The following is a 23,138-nucleotide window of genomic DNA, read 5'->3' as shown; positions in this document are numbered from 1 at the left end:
GAACACCAATGTTAATTGACGCACCGCTAGAACGTTCTCCATTAACAACTACAGTCTGTATCCTATCATGCAGGTATGACGCTATGAGGTTCTGGGCTTTTCCTTTAATTCCATAGTGATTAAGTTTACGTAACAAAGTACAATGTTCAACGCAGTCAAATGCCTTGGAGAGGTCACAAAATATCCCTAGAGCATTTTTTGAGTTTTCCCATGCTTTATAATATATATGTGTTAAAAGTGCAACTCCAGCATCTGTGGTTGAGCGCCCCTTTGTGAAACCAAACTGTTTGGTGTGCAGTAAATTATTAGATGCAAAATGACTACTCAATTGATTTAATATTAACTTCTCGAATACCTTACTTAATGTTGGTAAAATAGAGATAGGTCTATAATTGTTACAGTCTTCTTGATCGCCCTTCTTAAATAGAGGTATAACTTTACTAAGCTTTAGTAAATTTGGAAAAGTACCATAGTCACAACACTTATTAAATATGAAAGCTAAATTTTTCGCAATATTTTATATTATATTATTAACTAAATTTACGGACATTCCCCAAAGATCACAAGTATTTTTTAGATTAAGCGTCTTAAAGGCAGTAACAATATCACTAGCAGTTACGTGTCGTAATTCAAATCATGTACTGCACCCCGCAACATGGTCCCTCAAAAAGGATTCTGCAAGTGCTGAAGACGAATTTAAACTATTAGTAATAGTAGCAGGGTAAATGTTAGGGTAAATGTTAAAAATATGTATTGACGTTTCAAAAGTGTTTCTCGAAGAAGTCTAATTGAATAAATAAATGTTTGAGTTTGAGTTTTATGAACGAATTAATTATGGATTTATGTATTAACTGTATTAAAAATATAAATCGAACAACGTGTACAGGCGCGGCGGACCCGTGCGCGGTGATGAACGGCGGGTGCGCGGAGCTGTGCGTTGTGGAGGCGGGCGGGCACGCGGCGTGCGCGTGCGGCGGCGGGCGCGCGCTGGCGCGGGACGGGCGCGCCTGTGCGGCGCCGCGCGCGCCGTGCCCGCCCGCGCACTTCGCCTGCGCCGAGGGGCCCTGCCTGCCCGACCTGCTCGTGTGCGACGGCGTGCCGCACTGCAGCCCCGACGCAGACGCTAGCGACGAGGATCTGTACTATTGCTGTGAGTCCAACTGTTAAAAAGTTTGTTTCTCATACAATCAATAAGTTGCATGTCCAGTCCGGCTCGAAGGATCATCTTGTGTTATGGTTTTGTACGAACTATAAATGAAATAAATTCAAAATGAATAATATCTTTAAAACCTAATGTCATGTCACAATGAATTTTATCTGAAAGAATTATTTATTTGTTGATTTGTAGCTTCCCGCACCTGTCCCGAAGACACGTTAGCGTGCGGTACGGGCGGACGTTGCGTCACCACGTCACGTGTGTGTGACGGCCATCCAGATTGTGATGATGGAGCTGATGAACGAGATTGTGATTGCAACGCCGATCAATACAAGTGAGGATTGTTTATCAGATTCCTAATAAAATAATAGCTGACACGTGCCCACATTAAACAATGTAGAATTTTAGAATGTTGTTGGATTTGGCTTTGCAAATGAGTTTTCTGAAACATATTTAGATAATAAAATTATATCATGATGAAAGACAAATCATCGGAGACTAGAGTAGAGGTAGTAGAATCATTTAATTGTTATAATTTTTGTGAGATTTCGCTTTTATAAGTGATTTTCATAATAATTAACACCTTCAAGAAGTCTGCGGCTAAGAAATCACGTATAATATGTACAAAATCACTCTTTTGAATCTTTGTTATTATTGAAACATGTATGTGCAGATGCGACGACGGCACGTGCGTGTCGGTGGCGGCGCGGTGCGACGGCGCGGCGCAGTGCCCCGACGGGTCGGACGAGCGCGGCTGCGGCGCCGACACGTGCGCTCCGGGCGAGCTGCGCTGCGCGACTGCCGCCACCTGCTACCCGCCCGCCGCGCGCTGCGACGGACACTCCGACTGCGCCGACCAGAGCGACGAGACTGACTGTCCCGCTGGTACGAACGTGTTCATTACTATTTATACACACAACAAATAGTTAGAAGTAAACTAATTGTTCTGAATGAATTCTTAGAAAAATATGAAGTCATCTAGGTATGTTTCAAACATTGCGTGATTTTTATGAACGTAAAAATCATCTGAAAGTAGTTTTGAATCACGATACATATTGTACCTACCCAATCTAAATAATAAGTATTTAAATATTCAATTACTAGCTGAAATAAGGGTCGCTTCAATCGCATAGTACCCGAGCTAAAAGTATTATGTGATAAGCCAGATCGAAATCTAACGGATCCGATAAGTATTTTTGCACGACAGAGTAATTCTATCATTACAAAGTTTCATATTTAAATTATTAATATAATAGGAAAAGGATAGTAGGTATTTCTTAAAACTTTATTTTCGTACTTAAATGATTACCGAATACACTTTAACAATGCAATTCAATTGCAGAGACGACAATCCAATCGTCGTCGAGCCAGGAGTCGTTCGACGAGCAGCCGCTGCTGGGCTGCCACGCGGGGCAGTTCAAGTGCGGCGGCGAGCGGCAGAGCGGCGCCGTCGAGTGCATTCCGCTGTCCTGGCTGTGTGACGGACGAGTTGACTGTACTGATGGCTCTGATGAAACTCTGCAGTGTGGTAATGCCTTTATGTGACAAACATAGTACAATAAATATGTAATAGGAATAGAGAAATGCTAAATGAATTCTATAAGAAGTGAATACTCTAATAAGAAAAAAGTTTATATTGTACTTACTTTACGTCTTAATAAATTATAGTAATTTATTAAGACGCATAAAACTCATCATAAGTTTACTTATAATCGGATCTGCATCTCGCTATGATAAGTATTAATTTAAACATGAATAAATAGAAGATTACGAATACAGGTTGGCATTTTCCTACAATACATTTTTTGTTGTTGAAACTTAAACGATTGACATGTATTTAATGATATTTTGTCAGGCAACCGCAATGCATCCGCGCAGTGCGGGGCGGGCGAGTGGCGCTGCGGGTTGCGCGGGCCGTGCGTGCGGCTGGACGCGCGCTGCGACGGCGCGCCCGACTGCCCGCGCGGCGAGGACGAGGCGCGCTGTGCGTGCGCGCCCGGCGCCTTCCGCTGCGCGCACTCCGGAGAGTGCTTGAATACCGTACTTATAAATAAATAAATAAATAATTCATTATAGTCGAGCCAATTTAATAGGCAACATTTGACTTTTGAATTTTATCTTCGAAGAGAGGTTACCTGCTTAAAAACATCGATTAAAGTAAATTAATCGATACGGACTTGAAACATTTGTCAATAACTTGAAACACATGTCAATTTTAAAATTCATCAGGCGAATTCCTGTCCCAGTAATAATATACTTCCTTTCGTAAATTTTAGGGGCAAAATAAGACAAGTATAATACATTATAAAAAAAAAAAACACAACGCATTGATGATTTTTATACACAAGTAATCAATGCATTCGATTCTATATGTCAGATTTCGATTTTTAGAGTACCGTCTCTAGTATTTAAAAAGATAAAAGGTTTTGAGACAAAATTGTAGCGACATTAGTATTTAAAATCAGAAATTGTTTATTATGTTTAGAATGGTTTAACAGTAAACTCAAATTTTAAAATTACTTGTATCGGTCATAATTATTATAAACTAGCGGTCCGCCCCGGCTTCGCCCGTGGTACATATTTACGTTTTCTCTACATAAGATCCATCCTCGTACTTCAAGGAATATAATAAAAAAATGTTGTGTGGTTTTATGAAACCACGGTAAAAGTGAAACTTTTTTTCACAATAGACATTTAACTAAAAATTATCGTATTTGTACGATAATTATCGTACGTATCGTGCGTCACGCGACATGCGCTACACAGACCAAAAAGTTTGAGACGATGTAATAAAAGTTTCACTTTAAAAAGAATTATCGAAATCGGTTCAGCCGTTCTCGAGTTATGCGCTTACCAACACATTTTGCGATTCATTTTTATATATAAGAAGACGATATGTAATCGTAAGTGAAAAATGTTAAGCAACTGTGCAGTTCTAACAAAACGAAATATCATGTTATTTTATGTCGTCGTTACTAGGTTACGTTGTTGAATTTTGTTGAACTGTCAAATGTTGCCTATTAAAATGGCTCTACTATAAAGGGTATTTAAGAGCAAATCTTTCGATTTGTCCTATGCTCTGAATCTTACATACACACACACTAAGTCACGAATCATGATATAGAAATTATTCATGCCACTTGTATTTTACGCTAAGTTTATCTATGTTAGTTGTGATTCGCATTGTCAGTAAACAATTCGTCCTTCTTAAAACATTATCTATACTGTTGTTATCGAAATTAGTAAACGCACTATATTCCATTTAAGAATGTATACTGCGACGGGGACGCGGACTGCGAGGACGGGTCGGACGAGCCGCCCGGCTGCTCGTCGCGCTCGACGCCCGCGCCGCCCAGCCCGGCCGGCTCGCCCGCGGGCGGCGCGCGGCTGTGCGCGGGCGAGGCGGGCGCGCTGTACTGCGCGGGGCGCTGCGTGCCGCCCGCGCTGCAGTGCGACGGACGGGACCACTGCCTGGACGGCGGCGGACAGGGCGCTGGCTCCGATGAGGATCCTATTATGTGCGGTAGGTGTTGTTGTTAAAGCTTGATGTTTAAGAATGTCAATAAAATACAAGCATAGTTGTAGTTCTAAGCACAAAAAAATAACTTCAATAAATTGAGCAAGATTTTATTGTAAACTTTACTGACGGGGAGTCCTTTTCGCCACCATTGAAATTTTTTTTCTGGTCTGTGTGTGAGATTATTAAGATTTATATTTTTTTTTACATGGTGGCAAATAAAACGCTTTCTATTTCTATTTCAAACAAAAATTTGATGTCGAAATTTGCTCATTTGTGTAAAGCGAGTACAAATATTTAATATTTATAATTCATAATGTACGTTTAGCATCATACGCCCGAGCTTTCGGTACGGCGGTGCAAGCGGCGGTGTCGAGCCGCGTGTGCTCGCGCAGTGAGTGGCAGTGCGGCAACGGCGCCTGCGTGCCGCACGACGCGCTGTGTGACGGGGTCGACTTCTGCGGAGACTTCACCGACGAATCGCATTGCAGTAAGTTATGTTCATTACTTAATATTTTACTGTATTGTTTTTCAGGAATTCTTTCTGGATTCTTTCATGTTAATGATAAATAAACCGTTCTGATTTTTGACTTATACCATAAATGCGTGAACTGTGTGCAGATATAAACGAATGTGTGGTGAACAACGGCGGGTGCGCGCACAACTGCACAGACCTGGCGGTGGGGCGCGCGTGCTGGTGCCGCGCGGGCTGGCGCGCCGCCGACACGGCCTGCGCGGACGTGGACGAGTGCGCGGAGGACCAGCCCTGCGACCAGCGCTGCAGGTACACCGACAATAATTGCTCACACGTCATCTTGCAGTAACAAGAGTTCAACTACAACAATTAATAATTGCTCACATGCATCTTGCAGTAACAAGAGTTCAACTACAACAATTAATAATTGCTCACATGCATCTTGCAGTAACAAGAGTTCAACTTGAAAAATAAAGATTACCTCAAATACGATTTTCTACCTAGCAAAAATTGAAAAGTATATGGTATGATTTTATTTTTAATTATATTTTGCAACAGTTTCTTAAATTGCTCATATTTTATAGAAACACAATTGGAAGCTTCGTCTGTTCGTGCGCTCCAGGATATCGTCTTATGGCAGACGGTGTGAGCTGTGTGCCTATTTCGTGTAAGTTAATTATTTAAATTTTCACATCTTTATTATTATCTTATTAATCATAATAATTCTTCTACGTAATAAAACATAGATTCATTGAATATTTTTCAATTATTGTCACTTGTTCGCACCAGTTAAAGTATTTTACTATTTAAATTTTCCATTGAAAGAAGTATTGAAATTATGATTTTACTTTGTGTAAAGTTTTATAAAAATGGTATTTTTTGTTTGTAGCAATAAAAGCATCGCTAATATTCACGAACCGCTACTACATCCGTCGCACGGCGATCCGCGACGACACCGACAACATCACGGGCGAGGCGAGCACGTCGCTGCTCGTGCACAACCTGACCAACGCGGTCGCCCTGGACGCCGAGTGGTCGCAGGGCTGCCTGTACTGGAGTGACGTCACGCGGCTGGGCAGCTCCATCAAGCGCGTGTGCCGCCCCGACGAGCTGCGGTCCGCTCCTCCAGAGATGCCCATAGCGCCGAATGCGGCCACTCGCCTGCCCGCGCTGGCGTCTGATGAGTACGCAGTGGTTGCGGGCGCGACGTTGCAGAACCCTGATGGATTGGCGGTCGATTGGGTCGCTGGGAATATTTACTGGTGTGATAAAGGTACATAATTGACTTATTTAAATTTTGTTTTTGCACTTATTATAATCATATACAGTAATCCAATATAGTTTGGAAGTTGTAATTGTAATGTTAAATCAATTAGAAGATGTGACTTTCAATGATTATAAAATTTTAACGGAAAGGCTTTGTAATTTATTCTGCGAAAACAAACCATTTATAATGATGTGTTGATCTTCTATAACTTTTATCTATATCTTTACATATAATAAATCTGTAGAAGGGTCAATTCTGTACATTGAAAAAATAAATAGCAGGGGGTGTTACTGGATCGATACCAAAGCCAAATATGTGATTAAAAAAATTTTAGTCTGTCTGTCTGTATGTGAAGACATAACGTGAAAACTAACGGTTCGATTTTGATGAAAATTGGTATAATAATACCTTATTATCCTGGGCATAAAATAAGATACTTTTTATCCTGGAAAAAAATGTAGAAAAAAAAATCTTAATTTGTCCGTTTTATCCATAGACGTTGTTCTGTAGAACCGCGAAACACGTTTCGTTACCCGAAGTGGATTCAGCGCCGTAACCTTAAAGCTTCGAAAGTCGGATTAGGCTTGAACCGTTTGCGGTATATGCCGATACACTCTATGCCTGTACACTCTATGCCGGTACACTCTATGCCGATACACTCTATTCCGGTACACTCTATGCCGATACACTCTATGCCAATGCACTCTATGCCCATGCACTCTATGCAGATACACTCTATGCCGGTACACTCTTTGTCGATACACTCTATGCCTTTACACTCTATGCAGTTACACTCTATGCCGGTGCACTCTATGCTGATGCACTCTATGCCAATACACTCTATGCCGATGCACTTTATGCAGTTACACTCTATGCAGTTATACTCTATGCTGTTAACACTATATACCGTAACACTCTATAAACACTGTTATTAATCTATACTGAAACTTTTTAATTTAATACTGGTAAATCTAGAGAGATGTATTCGGGAGAAAAACAAGTACATAAGTAACGTGTTTGAATTTTTTTATTCTATTACTGTATGCGTTATTCATCTTAAAAAAATACTATCATATTAATATTTATTTTGTATCATTGTATTATATTCATCAAAACCTAAATTAGATCAGCTAAAAGGTAACACCACATTAAATGACTGGGCGGTACGAAGTTTTCCGGGACAGCTAGTTAGTATTAAATGCGATTGAAATGATTTTCAATTGTGTCCCGTAAGCAATGTGACTCGCAGTAAGGGTGGGGGTGTGGTCGCAGGCACGGACACGATCGAGGCGGCGCGGCGGGACGGGCGGCACCGGCGCGTGGTGGTGCGCGGCGGGCTGCGCGAGCCGCGCGCGCTGGCGCTGCACCCGCGCGCCGGCCGGCTCTACTGGTCCGACTGGGGCGCGCGGCCGCACATCGCGCGCGCCGCCATGGACGGCTCGGCGCGCGAGCTGCTGCTCGGCGAGGGGCTCGGCTGGCCCAACGCGCTCACCGTCTCGCACGCCTCCGACGAGCTCTACTTCGCCGACGCGCGCGAGGACTACATCGCCGTCGCCGATCTGGACGGCAAGAACGTGCGGATACTCTTCTCTAGGAGTGAGTCGACGTTCATTCCTTTGACTATCGATTTTATAAATTAAGTTGTTATTATTATAGTAGAGCCATTTTAATAGGCAACATGTGACAGTTCAACAAAATTCGACCACGTACAGTGCCACAAACTTATCTGACCCGGTGGTAAAAACTGGAACTACGTGCCACCATTTTGAAATATCACATTTTCTCAGACTTTTCATACGGAATATTTTGATTCAATAAAAAGAAAGCGACATCAGTGACACCGTCACCGTTTATGGCACTATAACCTAGTAACGACGACATAGAATAATATATTATTTCGTTTTGTTAAAACTGCACATTTGCTTTTTTTCAATTACGATTACATATTTATAATAATAATAACCGATACAAGTAACTTTAAGATTTGATTTTACTTTGATTCCATATCGATTAATTCACTTTTTGGATGTTTTACACACTTTACCTTTCTTCGAAGATAAAATTTTGTGCCAAATTTTTGTACTTCATTAATTTGTACCACATTTCTTATACTGTTTTGTACAATGAAGTGTTATAAATAAATAAATAAATAAAATAAATAAAATTGATAGACGTCAAATGTTGCCTATTAAATTGGCTCGACTATAATTGCTGTAAATAATATTAATCTTTATCGATTGTAATGGGTCCATCAGTACTTTCGTCAAAAATTGTATTCTGTGTTGTATTCTATACTAACATTACAAAATCAAAATAAAAGAAAACTTTGAAGTAACCATGAATCAATATTACCAACTCTGCCGTTTCAGAGAACATGCCGTGGCTCCGCTTGCACCACGTGTTCGCGGTGGCGGTGTGGGGCGGGCGCGTGTATTGGAGCGACTGGGAGACGCGCGCCGTCGAGAGCTGCCGCCGCAGGCCCGACATGCGCTACAATGTGCGTACTGGTTAACGTTATTATACACACAGATAACAAATTACATGCAGACAAAGTTGTAAACGCAGATACAATTACAAATAAAAAAAAGAAAATATGTAAGAACACCAATACAAACACGGATACTAACGCAACACGTACGCCTATATAGACACCGATACAACTACATGTGGTTTTATTTCATAATTTTAGGACAGTTCAGTAGAGCCGCTGCACAGTGGCGGCGCGTGGCGATGCCGCACGGAGGTGCACGCGGTGCACAAACCCATGGATTTGCGGATATTGCATCCCGCCAGACAACCGCCTGTACCCGGTAAATCTATGTTATATTTTAGTTTGTTAAAGTACCTACTATATGGAAATTGTTGTTTCTCAATGTTGTTGAGAATAAGTCGAAACTTCAAAATCAGTGGAAATATTTTTGCTTATATATTTAACTTATGAACATTGCTTACAAACTAATTCAACAGCTATAGCAGAGGCAATTCGTAGTGATCCTTCGAGCCGGATCTTATTTTTTTGTTATTTCATTTTTAACCGTATTTCAAAATTGGGTTATAACAGAGGTGGTATAATTGAAATAATTGAATGTTTATATAAAGCTTAAGAAATATTATTACGAACTTTTATACGACGGAAAACTTTGAGTAGGGACGTTGAAACATTACTCGATTAATGTGTGATAGCGTTAGGATGAAAATTTATAGCAAGTTGTATGTGATTGTAGAGCTGACGCTAGCGTGCGAGCGGCTGAACTGCTCGGGCCTGTGCCTGCTGCGGCCCGACGGGGCCGGCGCCCGCGCCGTGTGCGCGTGCCCCGAGCACTGGGCGCTGCAGCCCGACGGCCGCTCGTGCCGCCCCAACTGCACGTCCGCGCACTTCGTGTGCCGCGCCGCGCTCAAGTGCATCCCCTTCTGGTGGCGCTGCGACACGCAGGTGAGCATTGTGTTTCAATTGACAACATTTCAAAATTTTAAACTACTTATTTTTTTATTTTAATGAAAACTGGATCAAAAATTATGATACATGTATTTTTTGCTTTTTCTAAATATCGAAGTTTTCGTTTTTATTTAATTTCTCTTAAAAAATATGCGATTAAAAAATGAAAAAATAATTTTTCTGTAATCGCAAGAGCAAAATAAAGAAACGGTATTTTTCTTTCATGGCCTTATAAAAAATGAAATGTTGTCAATTTTTATTTATGTACAAGTGAACATTTGTCGAAAACTGTTGTCCGGCACGACACAAGAATGCTTATTTTAGAAATTGACGATTTTTATATGATTGTAAAATGATTGTTATTTACAGGAACAATACAACCAAAAAAAAAAAACTTAATATGTGTTGTGAATTAATCAGATTCAAGTGTAATAAGTGATGTGCCGTTCCCCAGGACGACTGCGGCGACGGGTCGGACGAGCCGGCGTCGTGCCCGCCGTTCCGCTGCTCGCCGGGCCAGTTCCAGTGCGGCAACGGGCGCTGCGTGCACCCCGCGCACATCTGCGACGGCGTGCAGCAGTGCGGCGACGGCTCCGACGAGACCGACTGCGATCAGGTGCCTTTGTGAAGCATATTTTATATTATTCAACGTTTTGAACAAAACATTTCTTTGTAGTGCATTTAACATTACAGTCGACTTTACTTTATTTATCATAATTACACTAATTTTCATCGGATGCGATTTTAATGATTACACATAATACATAAAAAATATGAATGTAAGTATTGTGTGTGCGGCTGCAGTTCACGTGCCTGTCGGCGCAGTGGAAGTGCCGCGGCAACGCGACGGCGGGCGTGTCGGCGCGCTGCGTGGCGGCCGCGGCGCGCTGCAACGGGCGCAGCGACTGCCACGACGGGGACGACGAGCTGGACTGCCCGCCGCGCACCTGCCCGCCGCAGCACGTGAGCCCTCGCTTGCAGTCACCCGCACTCGCTCCGTTGTACTGTCCGCTGTAACGTGGCGCGTGTTGCAGTTCACGTGCGGCAACGGCGCGTGCGTGCCGTGGGTGTGGCTGTGCGACCAGGACTCGGACTGCGAGGACCGGTCGGACGAGGGCGCGGCGTGCGCGGCCCGCACGTGCGCGCGCGACGAGTTCCGCTGCGCGTCCGGCCGCTGCGTGCCGCGCGACTGGCTCTGCGACGGCGACCCCGACTGCCCCGACCGGGAGGACGAGGTGACGTGCTTTATAAAAAAATATTAATATTATACAGGGTGCAATCGTTAAGTGTGCACAGGCGATTTTTCCGTAAGTATTACAGATAACAAAAAACTTTAAACTGATATCGAAAGTACTTAACCTAATGAGTAAAATGGACGTAATAAATTTTTAAATAAATCGAGAAATATCAAAAAAATTACCTTTAAACCCTCCCATACATTACTTGTATTTAATATGAATATCCCATATACATTTAATATGAAAGATTTTAGCTTTCTTTTTCTTTTTCTGGTTTTCTGCTTTATTTACTTCGCAAATTTGAAATGGCATTTTCCACGCTTTCTCCGGATATTTTCCGGGAATTTTCCGGGATTATCCAGGCATTTTCCGGGGATTTTCCAGGCATTTCCGGACATTTTCACGAATTTTCCTACATTTTCCAGTCATTTCCCAGGCATTTTCCGGACATTTCCCAGACATTTTCCGGGGATTTTCTAGGCATTTTCCACGCTTTTCCCGGACATTTGCACGAATTTTCCGGGAATTTTCCGGGCATTTTCCGGATATTTTCCAGGCATTTCCCAGACATTTTCCGGACATATACCTGGAATTTTCCACGCTTTTCCCGGACATTTTCACGCATTTTCTGGATATTTTCGCGTGAAAATCCCCAGGATAATGTTGTGTAAAGCCTGGAAAATATCCGGAAAATGCCAGGGAAATCCTTGGAAAATCCCTGGAAAATGCCTGGGAAATGCCTGGGAAATTCCCGTAATATAACCGGAAAATGCCTGGGAAATGTCCGGAAAATGCCTGGGAAATGCCTGAAAAATATCCGGAAAATTCGTGAAAATTCCCGAAAAATGCAGAAAACCAAAAAAAAGAAAAAGAAAGCTAAAATCTTTCATATAGGATATTCATATTTCATACAAGTAATGTATGGGAGGGCTTAAAGATATTTTTTTTTATATTTCTCGATTTATTTTTAAAAATTTATTACGGCCATTTTACTCATTAGGTTAAGTACTTTCGATATCAGTTTAAAGTTTTTTGTTATCTGTAATACTTACGGAAAAATTGCCTGTGCACACTTAACGATAACACCCTGTATAATCACTTTCAGTAAAACATCATTCTTATATAAACTTGCTGTGTCCTGCCACAATTCACTGTGACATATCTTTGCAAAAAAAAGTTTAAAAACTCTTCGAAATCGTTTGTATACAATGGGTGAAAGATATTCCTTATTTCTAAATCTATCTTATTCACATTTCAAATTATACTTTATTCAGATTTCTTAATTATTATCGTAAGTTTGTATGAGCATCATAATTTTCATGTTATGTTTAGTTTAAAAATTCTATAAAATTTATTTAATGTTAATAATTGAATAAGAATAAGAATAAGAATAAGAATGTTTATTTAGCACCACATAATACAAACAGAAAAAAAAAATAACAAAAATAAACGAAAAATCAAAAAGAAAAAACAATAAAAAGGTAGGTACTTACGGCTGATCAGTGTGGTGCCAAAAAGGGTAGCTACTCAGCATGTGCTACACGTTATGTTGTGAAGCGCTGATTTTCAGTAGTCCCTTGTTGGAGTGCCAGTCAAAAGATGTGAAACAATAATACTTAAATAGAATACAGAATACCATAATTTTTGTGTACTTAAATATATTGTATAATATATAAATATATCTACTAATTAATAGAGTACATAGGAATTAATAATAATAATTATTTAAATGTAATATTATAATAACACAATTATACATATATTATGAATTACCATATAGAATAGACAAGGAATAAACAATAAATACAACAATCACGGTACGACTGTAATAACAATGCGACTAAGGCTGGTTACGAAACTCGGTAAGTAGCTGTTTTTTGAGACCATGTTTAAAACTTGATAAGGTCCTCGAGTTTCGCAATGGAGGTGGTAAATTATTCCAGCACTTAGTCGCATTATATTTAAAACTACCTTTAAAAATGGATGTATGGTGTTTCGGTACTGCCAGCTTGACGAAGGTCGCCCTAGTAGCCATGCCCTTCGCACCTCCCATCCATGTCAGCTTACTATAAAGATACGCTGGGGCTTTGCTACTAATCACATCGAAGAGAAGAGATGCAAGATGTAAACGCCTACGGTGGTCCATGTTGAGGATATTTGCATTTTTCAAGTAAGGTGAAATGTGTGTTCGAGCAGGAATATCCCAACAGAACCTAGCGCAGGCGTTTTGCACTCGTTGTATGGCTCTTTTTGTACGAGACAGGAGACGAGGACCGTACATTACATCCGCATAGTTAAGCTTTGACAGAACCAAAGACTCACACAGTCTCAGACGCAGACGAGGATTAAGATAGCTTCTTATTCGGTATAATAGTTTTAATCGGTAGAAGCAGTTTGCGATTGTTGTATTTATGAATTTTTCGAATCTTAGTGCTTCATCGAAAATGACACCTAGATTCCGAGCTTCACGCACACGTTCTAACGGGACTCCGTTTTTATGCAACAGCGACGTTTGTTGCTCAACCTTTTTAATAACTTGAGGAGTACCCAGTATCATAAATTTTGTTTTTTCTGCATTAAGTACTAATGCATTATTCGCTGACCATTTTGAAATACTGTCGAGATCGTCGTTCAATTTTTGAATGAAGTCGTGAGTTTTGTCAGGTTTAAAGGAGGTATATAACTGGACATCATCAGCGTAAATGTGGTAATGGCTGTACTTAATTTTCGATATTATATCAGCAGTGTACAAGACAAACAATACAGGTCCCAAAATAGAACCCTGAGGTACTCCTCTTTTCACTGGGCTACAGTGAGAAAGAGAAGTAGTACCGTCACTATTAGAGACCACCACAGTCTGCCTACGTTCACCAAGATAACTCTTAAACCAAGCAACAGATTCTGGGCTAAAGCCATAATAGACCAATTTTGACAAAAGTAGGTTAGTATCTATGGTGTCAAAAGCACGTGTAAAGTCTAAAAGGACCAAAAGCGTTCCCTTACCACAATAGGCTATTTGACAGTATAAAAAATATATTACTTTTTTGTGTAATCCATATATATATAAGGTTTTTGAAGCGATTTAAGTTAATAAATGATACAAATAATAACTTATTTATTTATAAATCGTCGAGAAAAAACATCATATTTTTTAAAATTACCACGTGACCGAAAACATCCATGATTGGCTGCATCTGTCATGACGTCACAGCGGCGTAAATAACAAGTGATCCCAACGTTTACTCACGTCGTTGCTAAATTTCGCTTTTGGTTTTGTTTCTTGTATAACTTATTTCTTGTGATTCGAGGTGTCTGTAATCAGTTTTCTGCTTTATGTGTTATTTTTGTTTGTCATGGAACCTAATTTTGAAAAAACAGACAGTCGAAATCTACCTAAAGTGGACGCTATAATGGTTGGCATGTTCTTTAAAAACAACCCAGATTTTTACGCTCCTCAATAATTGAAAAATGTGAAAACAGCTACGTAGGTAAGTTAATATTTCAATCGTCATTCATTACCTTTTTAGTTAAATATACCTACAAACATGAATCACAATAGCACAATAATTATGAAGTATACGTTTTTTAGGCTAAGCTCTTTGTTTTTCATTTCAGCCATCCAGTTTATAGGATTGACGTGTTTGTATTGATTATTTTCAATATCAATACAAACACGTCATCATCAATTTATAATATATAATATCATTATCTTACCTCAAGCAGGTAAGTAATGAGACGATTTATACTATGTATTGCAAATAAAATAAACTGCCATATATACATAAATAATATAATAATAAACTGCAATGTATTCAACACCATGCTTACATCGAAGTGGTCTTCACAAAAAAATATAACTGTTTTAATTGATATATCTAATATCACTTGGATTTCTGCGAGCTAACTGCAACCACTTTCTACGCATTTTTATATCTTTTGGAGCACATATAAATACCTAGTTTCAGGAACTACACACCTATAAGAACTCATTTTCTGGTTTTTAAACAGATTAACTTAATTATACTATAATTAAAACAAAAACGAACAATAAGTACTAGGAGCAAGTTGATGTTTACGCCGCTGTGACGTCACCATGGTCGCGAGCCGCCATATTCTTCAAAATTGTGTTTTGGCGGCATATTTGAATATCATGTTTTTATTTTCCATTTTCTCAATGAATAACTACAAAAAATTAAGAAACATGTGTTTTGTGTGTTCTATAAACGTATCTTAATAATTTGAGACAGTTATCAAAACCTTGTCAAATAGCCTATCCTGTTCGCATAAAATATTATCCAGCACATCCGTCAATGCCGTTACAGTACCTCTTCGCTTTCTGAAACCAGATTGAAGATCGGGCAGTATGTTATTGGATTCAAGATATTCCATAAGTTGGTTGTGTACAATCTTTTCAAGAATTTTGGAGCAACATGGCAAGATGCTGATAGGCCGTAAGTCTTTAACAGATGTAGGATTATTTTTCTTTGGGAGTGGTCGCACCAATGCACTCTGCCACATCGCCGGAAATGTACTATTTTTTATAGATACATTAATAATGTGCGTCAAGATAGGTAGTGTCTGTGATATTGTGAGGTTAATCATATCTAGAGATAAGTCATCAGTACCTACAAACTCAAAACTCAAACTCAAACATTCATTTATTCAATTAGACTACTATTTAGTAGCACTTTCGAATCGTCATTACATAATTATTTTAACATTTACCACCGATTCGGAAAGCAGTATCTATGGAGAAGAATCGGCAAGAAACTCCATAGTTGCTCTTTTAAAATCATGTCAATATTACATAATATGTAACTTATATCTAACTTATACATAATATATCATAATATGCCAAAGAACTGTCCTGTGGTTTTTACGCGACAACCCTCCATGGGTCTTTATCGTCCATATATTCCTGAATACTGTAGTACGCTCTCTGAACTAGTACATTTTTTATATAAGTTTTAAATTTAGAACTACTAAACTCTTTAATATTGAGAGGAATTCTATTGTATAAGCGTATACCTTGACCCATAAATGAATTTTTAACTTTAGCTAATCGGAAAAATGGCATTTCAATTCTATTCCTGTTCCTTGTGCCATAATCGTGTCTATCTCCTACTCTTGTGTGTAAGTCGGCGTTTTTGTGAACATGCAAAATATTATTAAATATATACTGTGATGGTACAGTAAGGATACCAGTATTCTTAAAATGATCTCTTAGTGAGTCCCGAGCACGTAAATTATATATAGAGCAAATGGCCCTTTTCTGTAAGATAAATATAGTTTCTATATCTGCAGCCTTGCCCCACAGTAGAATTCCATAGGACATAATGCTATGAAAGTAGCTGAAATAAACCAATCTAGCCGTATCTTCATCGGTGAGATGCCTTATTTTTCGGACTGCATATGCAGCTGAACTGAGCTTACCTGCAGCGGTGTTGACATGGGCTCCCCACTGTAGTTTCTCATCCAATGTTAACCCTAGAAATACAGTAGACTCAGTAGGATGCAATACCTCCCCTTTCAAGGTAATATCTCTGTTCAACTTTTTTACATTAGGAAGTAAAAATTCAACACAAGTGGTTTTTTTGGCATTTAATAATAAATTATTGGCAGTAAACCATTCAGATATGTGTAAAAGAGCACTGTTCACTTCGTCAACATTTGGGTCATGCCTATCCACATTAAAAATTAATGAGGTATCATCTGCAAACAGAACTATTTCACACCTATCCTGCAAATAATAGGGAAGATTATTGATATATACCAAGAACAAGAAGGGACCTAAAATGGACCCCTGTGGAATACCAATGTTAATTGACGCACCGCTAGAACGTTCTCCATTAACAACTACAGTCTGTATCCTATCATGCAGGTATGACGCTATGAGGTTCTGGGCTTTTCCTGTAATTCCGTAGTGATTAAGTTTACGTAACAAAGTACAATGTTCAACGCAGTCAAATGCCTTGGAGAGGTCACAAAATATCCCCAGAGCATTTTTTGAGTTTTCCCATGCTTTATAAATATGTGTTAGAAGTGCAACTCCAGCATCTGTGGTTGAGCGCCCCTTTGTGAAACCAAACTGTTTGGTGTGCAGTAAATTATTAGATGCAAAATGACTACTCAATTGGTTTAATATTAACTTCTCGAATACCTTACTTAATGTTGGTAAAATAGAGATAGGTCTATAATTGTTACAGTCTTCTTGATCGCCCTTCTTAAATAGAGGTATAACTTTACTAAGCTTTAGTAAATTAGGAAATGTACCATAGTCACAACACTTATTAAATATGAAAGCTAAATTTTTCGCAATATTTTCTATTATATTATTAACTAAATTTACGGACATTCCCCAAAGATCACAAGTATTTTTTAGATTAAGCGTCTTAAAGGCAGTAACAATATCACTAGCAGTTACGTGTCGTAATTCAAATAATGTACTGCACCCCGCAACATGGTCCCTCAAAAAGGTTTCTGCAAGTGCTGAAGACGAATTTAAACTATTAGTAATAGTAGCAGGGACACTACTGAAGAATTCTTCAAAAGCAAGCGCAACATCAGCACTTTTGTCAATAACCCTGTCATTATTTACAAGTTTTATGGTATTACTTGATTTGCTTGTACCCATTTCACCATTAATAATAGACCAAACTGTTTTAACTTTATTATCAGAGTCGCGTATTTTTTCTTTGATATACAAACGCTTTGCAGTAAAACAAACTTTTTTAAAAATTTTTGAGTAATTTCTAACATAACTACATACAGCTTGAGACTTGAGACTCTTTAATGCCTTTAGTACAGTTTCTTCGCTCACAGGCTTGAGTTCGAAAGAGGCATTGCTTATAAAGCGATGTTCGTTGAAATGAGCTAAATAAGATGTTGGTACGGCGTTATTGGTAGGGACATTTAGGAAATGAGTATTTATAGTATTGGCGTCACTGATATGTACTGGAAGTATAAAGTCATCTTTTAGTTTAACCTGTACATTATCTTTTAAATGGGTCCATAAGGCGCGTGGATTTTGTATGTTAGAATTTATGTATGTTTCAAAGTAAGCTGTTTTTTCACGATGAAGTGCAGATGCAACATATTTTTTTAAATCGATATAGTAGTTCTTGGCACTATCTGTTTTACAAATTTTAGCCCTGGCTTGAGCTTCGTCTCGTCTTTTCATCATTTGTTTAATATTATACGTCAACCAAGGTGGTTGTTTTAATTTGATGTATATATTTTTCCTAGGCGCGTGTAAATCAAAGATTTTTACCATACTACTTGTGAATAAGGTAACGATGTCGTTGACATTTGTTATTGATAATAAGTAGTTCCAATCAACTGCGATTAGTGATTTATTAAACTGATTATGATTTAAATCCCGCATCTAATTGACAATTTTAATTAATAAATGCAATAACAATCTAATGATTTCTTGCAGCGCGACTGTGCAGTGCGGTCGGTATGCGAGGCGACATACTTCCGCTGCGGCGACGCGCGCTGTATCCCGGGCCGCTGGAGATGTGACTTCGAGGAGGATTGCACTGACGGCTCTGATGAGCGAGATTGTACGCCCAGGAACTGCTCTGAATCTGAGTTTAGGTCTGTATTACTTGCATTGAAAAATGAAACAAAAAATGTTGTGTGGTTTTATGAAACCACGGTAAAAGTGAAACTGTTCGAACGGTTCCGAACACTGCTTTGTGTAGCGCATGTCGCGTGCCGAGTAGGTATACCTACTCGGCAGCCGCGATACACGCGACATGCGCTACACAGACCAAAAAGTTTGTGACGATGTAATAAAAGTTTCACTTTAAAATCTGAATGTGATTTCACATAAATTTGATTTAGTTCGAATCTCGTCTTGTGATTGAATTTTAACATTTATACTCATCAATTCATCGGTCATTCACTTATTTAGTCGTTCATTCGTTTACAAATTTATTCAAAAAATATGTGTATGGGTCATGTTGTGTGCAGATGCAACAACGGCGAGTGCATCCGCGGGTCGCTGCGCTGCTCGGGCGCGGCGGAGTGCAGCGCGGGCGAGGACGAGGCGGGCTGCGCGCCGCACTGCGCGGGCCCCGCGCGCGCCTGCCCCACCGGCGAGTGCCTGCCCAGGTACAACTACATTTTCATTATCGATAAATTATTATGATGTTATACAATCTTATATCTTCATTTTGTATTCAAAAGCTTTTATAACCTTTATCTTAGATCGAAAGGAGCTTTAACTATTTTTTTTAATGCAAAATAACTAACACACGTTTTTCAAGTATTTAGTTTTTTTTTTTTTTTTTAATTGGTCCACCAAACTGGACATAGCACTACAAAAATAATAGATATGGTTATTCTATGATACATCACAAGTAATAGGTGCTAGACCTTCTAGAGGTGAACACAGCCTGAAATAATGTACACGAATACATATAATTACATTATTACAATATTAACATAATTTAGAAAAATAACATTATGGAACAATTTAAATACAATATTTATGTAATTTTGGAAACTAATTTTTTAAATGAATTTAGGGATACGCTAAATATATCGACGTTATTACATACTATTTCGTTGTAAGCTGAACACATGCGGTGCAATGACGAGTGTTGAGCGTAGTTTGTACGACAAAAGGGAAGACTAAACGTTTTCATGTTAGTGGGACGGCTGAATGGCCTTGGTACATGTATGCTAATTTTTCCCAATAATTGAGAATTATCTATTTTACCATTTATAATTTTGTATAGAAACACGATATCAGAAAGGGTCCGTCTGCTTTCAAGCGATTTCATTTTAAAATGCATAAGTCTAGAAGAATAAGACGTTAGGTTACGGCAAAGGTTGTGAGCGAAAGTTAGGTGGTACAGGAATTGTTTCTGTATCCGTTCCAACCGCTGTATGTGTACGGCATAAGTAGGATTCCACACAGGGCTACAGTATTCGAGGAGAGATCGTACGTAGTAATTAAAAAGCAATACTGGTACTTCAGAGTCATTAAAGAATTTGGTCTGTCTAATGATGAATCCCGAAAGGCGTGCGGCCCTTGTTGCTACCGAGTCTATGTGCTCGCGAAAGTCGACTTTTCTGTCCACCACAACACCGAGATCGCGGATGTTCGTGACTTCATCGATTGGAATGTTATCAATAGAGTAAGTTACATGAAGTGGATTTCGTTTCCTTGTGAATTTCATATGATAACACTTAGATACGTTAAGGAACATGTTATTTTTTGCGCACCATAATGTAATGCTGTTGATATCGTTTTGTAATGCTAAAGTATCTTCATGGTTTTTTATTACCCTATACAATTTGAGATCGTCGGCGAACATTTGGTACTTAGACGTAATGTTGGCACCTAGGTCGTTAACGTATATATTATTGCTACTTGACAACAAACTGTTAAACATACACAACGTTGATAAATTATGTTCTGAAGTATATGAAGTATATGCAGCACGTACAAAGTATACTAAGTACGTATACTTATTAATTTGTACTTTTTATATTATTTGTGTTTCATTTGACTCCAAGCCTCTACCCATACTTCATCATGATGTAAAGTCTGACGACAACTATATGGTCACAGTGAGCGTTGGTGCGACGGCGAAGTGGACTGCGGGGACGGCGCGGACGAGTCGCAATGCTCGCACGAGTCGGAGTCCCGCGGCCCCAGCGAGCCCGCGTGCGGCGCGCGGCTGGCGTGCGGGGCGCGCTGCGAGCCGCCCGCCTGGCGCTGCGACGGGCGCCGCGACTGCCCGCGCGGGGCGGACGAGCGCCCCGACCTGTGCGCCAGCGTCGCCTGCCCGCCGCCCATGATCAGGTACTACACCGATATATCGACATATGATTATTTAATAAATTAATACAAGTGATAACTGCGTTAAAAACAACCGACTTCAAACTTGCACTTGCAAAATTTACAAATACCTACCTACAGACAAAAATGCTCATAAAATAAAAACTACTGGGCCTATCGGAATAAAATTTTTATGGGACCAATTCGACACCATCCCGCATCGAACAAAAAAAGAATCACGTAAATCGGTTCAGAAACCTCGGAGTAATCGGTGTACATACATAAAAAAAAAATATACCGGCCGAATTGATAACCTCCTCCTTTTTTTTGAAGTCGGTTAAAAAAAACAACAATGAAATAAAATACACTTCATATTAAGAATTTATAATAAATGTTACTGCATTAGAAGCACGTTAGAAGATAACTTTGATTTACTTCGTTCTTTTGACTACTGTTAAAATTAACTCACTTTTTAAATATAGATGCGGCGATGACACATGCGTTCCACCTAACTTGTTGTGCGACGGTAACGCGGACTGCAGTGATGGCAGTGATGAAAACAAACATCTATGTAAGTTTAATTTCAACACTATAGTCCTTTTCAGCTATGATGATTCCTGTGACACTTCATCGTGTTCCGGATTACGTATTTTATGTTTAAAACGCCAAAATAATTTTAGTGCATAATATTTTTATTTTATGGCGGCATTATTACCAAAAATATAAAAATGAAACATCTTAAGCTTATAAATCAAAAACAGTATTGTTTAGTTTAATATAATGAAAAATAAAATAAAATACACTAAAATATAATACCTACGCAATTCGTGTACATGAAATGGATCGTTGAAAAATCATAGAGTTGGAAAATCATATAATCGGCGCCCATCTTGTGATCGTTTGTCAATCGAGTCAATCGTCTGTACGAGTGCGTCAGCCTTCTATACAAGTTGCATTTTTATATTGATACTTTACGTGGTATTCTGTTATTGTTACTAATTGTTATTGTTGACTTTTTGTTGCTGTTGTTTGCTAAGTTTCCTTAGTTAATTGTTGGCGAAATGCCGAAAAAACTAATTTTGGTACTTTATTCAAATCGATTTCATTTCCATATAAAATATTATCGATTATCGGAAACAATTGATATGATTTCAGTAAAGACACGTGTCAAAAATCGATGTGTCACAGAAATCATCTTAGGTGGAAAGGACTATAATTATAACTTTTTATGTAAAGGCCACTATTTACCACCGTGTGTTAATTCAGGTCGTGACATGGAAGAAAAGATGTGCGGTGAAGATCAATACCTGTGTGAGGACGGTCGATGTGTCGCTTCTGATGAGGCGTGCACGCAAGGTATGAGTCCATGACATTGTATTTATTTGTTTTGTTATTCAAAAGTGAATATTGTAGGATATTCTTTAAAATGTGTTTATTTATTTTTTATTTATTTGTACTTAGAACGAGGTGACTGCACCTGGCGCTCGTGCCCTCAGCTGTGTATGCCCAAACACGCACACAATCATACGTGCAAGTAAGTTGCATTTGTTACATTAAGACATGTCATAAATGCCTTCATTGCTTTAATTGAGAAGGTATATAATGAAAAAATTACAATACAAAATTTTAAACACAGATGTGTACCTGGCTATCGACACCGACAACTAACCAATGGAAGCATCACCTGTGAAGCTCAAGGTGAGTTAATTCATTAAAGTTGTTATTCCTTCCGGAGCATATAAGTAGTAGATGTAATCAATGCACTATTGTTTAAAATAATTATATCGCTTTGCGTATCTTTAAAGACACAGAAATCAATGAAAGAACATAAAGAAACAGAAATAAACTTGTCATATTTATTTTCATATTATTATTATTTATTTTCATATATAATTGTTCATATTTAATTTCACCGCTTCAATTCCCATCGGCATGAACATATGAAACTTGTATTTGTGGAAGTTACATAACTAGAGAGTTACTACACAGGCGAGGAGGCGGGCGTGGCGGTGTGGTCGCGCGGCGCGCTGCGCCTGTGGGAGCTGCGCAAGCACGAGCACGCCAACGGCACCGACGGGCCGCAGGACGATGACGGGTACATTATCTCAATTATTAGCGCCTTCAGTAGTACATTTAAAATTATTCGCACAAAATATATTATGAAAGAAAGAATTAAATTTATTTTCATTCATGCTTGCTTGTAGTATATTTTGTTGAGCGGGCAATTGAGCTGATAGTTTTCCATTAAACATA

General features: G+C 39.1%; 1 protein-coding gene across 1 annotated transcript in view; it reads left to right on the top strand.

Moving 5' to 3' along the window:
- The window catches only part of LOC123701877 (prolow-density lipoprotein receptor-related protein 1), a 102,296-nt gene that overhangs the window by 63,504 nt on the left and 15,654 nt on the right, over positions 1 to 23,138 (top strand). The window contains exons 51-75 of the mRNA XM_045649464.1: positions 887 to 1,150; positions 1,349 to 1,490; positions 1,830 to 2,041; positions 2,499 to 2,684; positions 3,012 to 3,196; positions 4,424 to 4,679; positions 5,002 to 5,163; positions 5,295 to 5,457; positions 5,733 to 5,815; positions 6,038 to 6,421; positions 7,688 to 8,011; positions 8,785 to 8,912; positions 9,105 to 9,225; positions 9,640 to 9,848; positions 10,306 to 10,467; positions 10,656 to 10,814; positions 10,886 to 11,086; positions 18,528 to 18,688; positions 19,067 to 19,207; positions 20,676 to 20,909; positions 21,368 to 21,456; positions 22,152 to 22,241; positions 22,347 to 22,419; positions 22,522 to 22,583; positions 22,875 to 22,980. Coding sequence (XP_045505420.1) covers positions 887 to 1,150; positions 1,349 to 1,490; positions 1,830 to 2,041; positions 2,499 to 2,684; positions 3,012 to 3,196; positions 4,424 to 4,679; positions 5,002 to 5,163; positions 5,295 to 5,457; positions 5,733 to 5,815; positions 6,038 to 6,421; positions 7,688 to 8,011; positions 8,785 to 8,912; positions 9,105 to 9,225; positions 9,640 to 9,848; positions 10,306 to 10,467; positions 10,656 to 10,814; positions 10,886 to 11,086; positions 18,528 to 18,688; positions 19,067 to 19,207; positions 20,676 to 20,909; positions 21,368 to 21,456; positions 22,152 to 22,241; positions 22,347 to 22,419; positions 22,522 to 22,583; positions 22,875 to 22,980 — 4,297 coding nt within the window. The remainder of the gene's footprint in view (positions 1 to 886; positions 1,151 to 1,348; positions 1,491 to 1,829; positions 2,042 to 2,498; positions 2,685 to 3,011; positions 3,197 to 4,423; positions 4,680 to 5,001; positions 5,164 to 5,294; positions 5,458 to 5,732; positions 5,816 to 6,037; positions 6,422 to 7,687; positions 8,012 to 8,784; positions 8,913 to 9,104; positions 9,226 to 9,639; positions 9,849 to 10,305; positions 10,468 to 10,655; positions 10,815 to 10,885; positions 11,087 to 18,527; positions 18,689 to 19,066; positions 19,208 to 20,675; positions 20,910 to 21,367; positions 21,457 to 22,151; positions 22,242 to 22,346; positions 22,420 to 22,521; positions 22,584 to 22,874; positions 22,981 to 23,138) is intronic.

The sequence above is a fragment of the Colias croceus genome, chromosome 22 (assembly GCF_905220415.1).
Source record: "Colias croceus chromosome 22, ilColCroc2.1".
NCBI classification, from domain to species: domain Eukaryota; kingdom Metazoa; phylum Arthropoda; class Insecta; order Lepidoptera; family Pieridae; genus Colias; species Colias croceus.
The sequence above is the reverse complement of the archived record's forward strand: the minus strand, read 5'-3'. Positions and strand labels throughout refer to the sequence as shown.